Genomic DNA, 6,000 nt, shown 5'->3' on the forward strand with positions numbered 1-6,000 from the left:
CTCCCCTTAGGCAGATAGCCCTCGTGTGCTTTGCCATAATTAAATACACCACACACACCACCTAAGAGTATAAAATGCTAAAGTAAGGTTAAATTATTACCCTCATATAATAGAATAAAAATTCCGCTATAAAACATTGCGCCAACACTTAATTAGATTAAAATATTACTTTATATATCGAATTAAATTATGAATATCGAATTAAAAACATCATACCAACGTTTAAAAGAATTAAAATATTAGTTAAATTCAAATACTTTAAAATAAGTTGTATAGGATATAATTATTTAACATTAAAACATATGTGGCAATAAATATCTCAGGAATTTTTGAAAACAGTGTATTAATTTTTTAATAAAAATTGAATAATACAATTATAAAATAAAAATATGTACTTACATTTTTTTAAGTATTTTACCTGTCGTATTTTGATAAGTACCACAAAAAAAAAAAAAAAAAAAATTCTAACGATCTTCATCTGTGATCTACATCTCTCGCACTTCATTGAAGAAGCAATTAGCGAGGTTTCCTCCAAAAATTTAAAATAAATTTCCTCTGATCCTTGTAACAATTTATAAATAAATCTTTGATTAGGAAAGCCAGGTTGGCCAAAATAAGGTCTCAAAGGGCAATTTTTTGATTCCGATTCCAATAATTCTTGGTAATTACCAATAACAACATTCATCTTGGAAACGGACATATCCATTCGCTTTGAAATCTGAGGAATTCAAAGAGATAAATAATAAAATTTTAAAATGGCGCGGTAACGCACAAATATTCAGTAACCAATCAGGGAGCTGATTACATCACGCATAGAATTAAAATTATTTAAATAATCCTTTATAATAAATCATTTTTTTAAAAAATGCAAAATTAAATTGTATTTTAATATTTAACAGCCATAAATAATGTTTAAAACATTAGATTAAATTTATAGATATTAAAACTAATTACTTTTAAAGTAAGGTGACGTCATTGGTTACATAATCCACAACATAAAAATTAATAAAATATCATAAACAATCAAATTTTTATTTCAAATATAAATACAAAATTAAATTGTTTTTTTAATATTTAGAAGCCATAAATAATATTTAAAACACGGAATTTATGCATAATAAAATGTATTATTTTTTAAATAAAATGACAACAAAGTATCGGTTACCATAAATAACTCATCCAGCAATGGGTTTACCATAAGTCGTATTACTCGCCAAAAGAAAAGTCGCCAAAATCCGTGCAACCGTCTACCAAAGTAGCTATCTTTATTAATTATAATAAAGCTACAAATGTTAATAAAAATTTCAAATTGATGTACTATAAATTAAATGTATAATAAATTACATCAATCAGGTATATTATTGAAAATAAATTAAAGTTTTAAGTTGCTAAAATTATACTTATTGCTTTTGCCCAGTTTTTTTAAGCAATAAAAGCTGATTAATTTTCGAAGAGGAACTAAGGTTAGGTTAGGTTAACTGATTAAGGCAAAGCAACTCGAGGGCTATCTGCCTATAGGAAGAGATGTCTTCACGGAAGACTTTTTAAGAGAAAGTGGCTCGTATCCAGGATGCACATGAGAAAAACCACGAAAATCAACCATGCAGTCAGCCCTTTCTCCGAGATTCGATTGCGAGTCGAACTACCAGATTGCAGTCACTTTACCTCTCGGCCGCTAGTGCGCCTGAGAAATTAAAGATTCTGTGCTTGGTTGATTGATGATACTTTGAAAAATAGCTATATATGAGCAATATAAACTACAGATGTCTATATTTCGCTCAGTAGTATTGCCTTAGGGATAATAAATGAATGGTAGCCAACGACTTCATATAACAGGTAGACGGCTCAGCCCACAGAGAATTCGTCTGCTAGGGTGTCTCCAACATATACCACGTGACTAATGCTCTTGGAGAGTGATAGTTTAGGCTATTCATCGCCAGTTTGGCCCGCTTTTGATATGGCAGGTAGTGCTTTTTATTTCCGTCTGCTAGCAGTCAGCAGACAACGGCCTCGAATTAGGTTGTTCGATATTTTACAATTATATTTAGATATAACTTAACCCCTTTTTTCCTGAATATTTTATCTATATTTTTAATAATCGCTTTAAATTATTTGCACCATTGTTTAAGATGTTTAGGTTAAATAATTTTAGGAAGAAAATCTAAAATAAATAATAAAAAATTGAGATTATATACTGACTGTTGACTTTCAGCTGGAACTATAAACTATTACTGCCCAAACTTAACATAGTTTATGATACAAAAAGATAAATTATACTGAATTAATTAATTAAAATTATGTTTACTTAAATATATGAAAGTAAAATATTAAAGAAAAATATTTTACTTTCATATATTTAAGTAAACATAATTTTAATTAATTTAAAGTCAGAAATAGTTTTTGGAAGAATTTCATTTACTTTTGACCTCTCGGTGTTACCTAACAGTACTTGCATTATGGAAATGTACAATAGTAAAGAATTTTTTATTTTTAAAAAGATATCTTTATTAAGTAATTGATTATGCCCATTTTATTCAGTTACTTGCATATTAAAGTGCTTATAAATTCAGCAATGTCCAGAAAATAATTTAATGCAAACTTGGAAGCTACTGCCTTAACTGTACATTAAATTTAGTAAGATTTCATATTTTGCAGATCAGCTGTAAAATGTACATTTCCAAAATAAAATTTTCTTTCTGAATTATAAATTCAAACATGACAATAAATGTTCTATTTTATTCCTGTATCCCAATTAAATAAACACATTATGAAAATGTGCATTTAAATATAGTGTTTACTATAAAGTAAGAGGCTTAATTACAAATAAACACGCAAAAATTAAGTAAAACAAAAGTATACTACTTTCTATGAACACCAATCTTTTAAACGCGAGCAGGACGCAGGTTTTGAATAAAAAGTTTTTGCTCTTCACCAGCTGCAAAGGATCCAACTTGCATCTGATGAAGAAATAAAGCTTTTCGTTTGGAAAGCATGTCCTGCTCATATTTAAAAGTTTGGTGTTCATACAAAGTAGTATATTTTTATTTTAAGTGGATCAATGCTTTATTTTTTTAAATTATTTTTTCTAAAGTATACTAAGTACTACTACTAAGTAAGTAATACTTTCTAAAGTATCTAAGTAAGAACAAGTACTAAAAATCACCTATTCAAAATGGTAGTCAAGTATATTCCGAATTTCCTATTTTTGATATGTGAATAAGTAATGAGCTTTTTAAAACAAAAACACACAATTTGGCCAAAATATAGAAACTAGTTACTGTTATATACTACATGAATAACTTTATGAAATACAATAATGCAATATAATATGAAATACAATAATAATAACCTCTTTTTTCCTGAATATTTTATCTATATTTTTAATAATCGCTTTAAATTATTTGCCCCCTATATATGGCTCTGATATGAAAAATTTGACTTATCAAACTTTATTTATTATTATTATTATTATTATTATTTTTGGAGATGGTATAAATTTAAAAAAAAAATAGCTTGTCGAACCATTGAATCTTTTGGACTTTCGCTTGTAAACTTTTTTTTGTAAGTGAGAAGGGAAATTAAATAACGTTGGAACTGCTGTGGCCTTTAACCAGGTGCCTCCAAACTTTGTTCTATCAAAGCAGTCTGATGTAAAATGTTTCGAACATAACTTTGAATACTTGGTTACTCTAAAGTTTTCCCGCCGCAGTTGTACTTCCCATTGTTTTTGCCTTTCTGGATCTTTAGGGAAACTATAAATGGGAAAAAAAAAAAAAAAAAAAAAAAAAAAAAAAAAAAACTTAGTTGTACTAAAGTAGCAAATGAAGTATTAAATTACACACATATATGTATGCCAGGTCATACAGGTATACTGCAGAAGAATGGTAATTTTTCAGAATCATTTAAGAATTCTTTAAGTACATGCTGAAAAATATCATGAAATTTCAAAAGTGTAATAATTTTTCATTGGAAAGAAATGTAAATATACCTACAATTAGAGTCAAAACAATAATATAATTGTTTGTATATGACGGGTGGCATTTTTCCCCTTAGCCTTTTATTACATGAGAATTCTTATTTCGTGATTCTGTATTGGAATGGAAATCAAAGGGTCCTTTTGGACCACCTTAAAGTTCTCTTAAAATTATTTTACAATAGTACGTACATTCAAAAACACAATTTGTAATACATCACCTTACAGGTCAAAAGGTGCCTTCTGGAGAAAAGAGGGTCAAGTGAAATTTAAAAGAAAATGAGTCGCTTTCAAATTAGATTGTTAATGATGGGAAAAAATTTATGCTCAACGCAAAGTTGAAAAAAGTTACTTTGATTTTGCCATCAACAATTCTTCCTTCATAAAAATCTATTAACAAAATTATATTTCACTGCATGTAGGTTAAACTTCTAAAATGAGCTACACCTCTCTTTTCTTGAGATTATATTACTGGACCAAAATAATGCAATCTTAATTACTGATTTCCACACTCATGTGTATGTCATGGGGGGATCAATACTTCTTATTAACTATAACAAATATTTTATATTGAATATGTATCAAACGGTAACAAACTTCAACTCAGTATTTATTATTAGGATCAAAACGATATTACAGTTAAAAATTCTCTCACTCTCCTTTTTTTTTTTAATACTATTTAAAATATGATAAGTTTTTCACATCACATTTTTTCAATTACAATAAATTTCTAACAGCATCGTAGATGAGACAGAATTATAATTCAGATTATTTTTATTTGAATTGATTTTATAGAAAATAATGATAAAGCATTGAGCTTTATAAAAGTAATCTGATTTTTAAAATAATGCTGTTTAACTGTTTATGATTAATGTTGCATGAATCAATATCTTCAGCTTTTTTTTAACAAAGTAAACATATCGCACAGTCTTTTCTCAATAATTTAATGCTAATAATAACATTTTTCTTTTTTTATCGCAGGCAGTAATTGTTTATGAAATCAAAACGCGTACGACTTGGCGAAAAACGGTTAACGCCAATTGGCGCAGTTTTCTATTTCAACGGAATACACGGAAAAAACATATAAAATTCAATTATTTGTAAAGGGTGATTCCAGTAAATAGTATCGCAGTATTTAATACATTTTGATGCTAATAATACATGCTGAAAATGTCATATACGGCGGCAATTTTCTTATACAATATGGCTGAAACTTTCCAACCAATTCAACAGAGATAGTAAAATGACAAAAATACTGAAAATAAAATAATAAATCATGCAGTTTTAACTTACCTATGAAAGGTTACAAGTCCTCCTTTCACGAAACTTTCTTTACATCCGTAGGCGCTGCAGCGAACAACCATTTTTACTTAAATTTTATGTGACCAAGCAGAGCAGCAGTCTTTCGTCCCATAGAAAGCAATGTAAAGTATTTCCGGACTTTCGGAATTCGCGCAGCAGTCACGTGACACTAATGTTGGAACCGGTTGAAGGTTGCAAAACGCTCTCTACCAGTACATTATCTCGTTGGTTGGAACCGGTTGAAGGTTGCAATACGCTCTCTACCAGTATATTATCTCGTTGATGGTAGCATAGCGCAAGTTAACGGCCAAGAAAATTTCCAAAGATTTCACTAAGAATGGTTCTAACGCCTAAATGTAAATGTCTCTTTCCGCATCATTTCTTAAAAGGACATTTTTTTAATTTACACTTTGTGCTTTTCAAAAAAAAAAAAAAAAAAAAAAAAAAAAAAAAAAGGAAACCTTCAAAATTTAAAATTTTACTTTTTTATTTTTATACTTCAAATTTTTTCATTTTAATTTCGATCGCAGACAAAGCGTACGAAATACCTATAATAAAATAATTATGCCTTTGTTTTTTATAATAAAAAAAGTATTATTTCTTTGGTTTTATTAAAATTACTATTTTTAAAGTATTAAATAATGGATGATGTTGGAAAATATTTGATTACCATTAAGGTACTTTTCCGTTTTGCCGGCGCAAGCGATAAAGTCGCTAGTAATGGT

The 6,000-nt window shown here is 28.4% G+C and overlaps 1 protein-coding gene across 1 annotated transcript in view; it reads right to left on the reverse strand.

The window, feature by feature from the left end:
* LOC118197359 (uncharacterized) overlaps window positions 1-5,386 on the reverse strand; it is a 57,917-nt gene extending 52,531 nt beyond the window's left edge. The window contains exons 1-2 of the mRNA XM_085807655.1: window positions 5,267-5,386; window positions 3,523-3,752 (exon numbers count right to left, since the gene is read on the reverse strand). Of these exons, the coding sequence (XP_085663781.1) occupies window positions 3,523-3,752; window positions 5,267-5,337 (301 nt within the window). The 5' untranslated portion in view covers window positions 5,338-5,386. The remainder of the gene's footprint in view (window positions 1-3,522; window positions 3,753-5,266) is intronic.
* Between the last annotated feature and the right edge of the window lie 614 nt (window positions 5,387-6,000).

The sequence above is a fragment of the Stegodyphus dumicola genome, chromosome 1 (genome assembly GCF_044657685.1).
Source record: "Stegodyphus dumicola isolate Sdum_Otavi_A_Nest chromosome 1, ASM4465768v1".
Lineage (NCBI taxonomy): Eukaryota > Metazoa > Arthropoda > Arachnida > Araneae > Eresidae > Stegodyphus > Stegodyphus dumicola.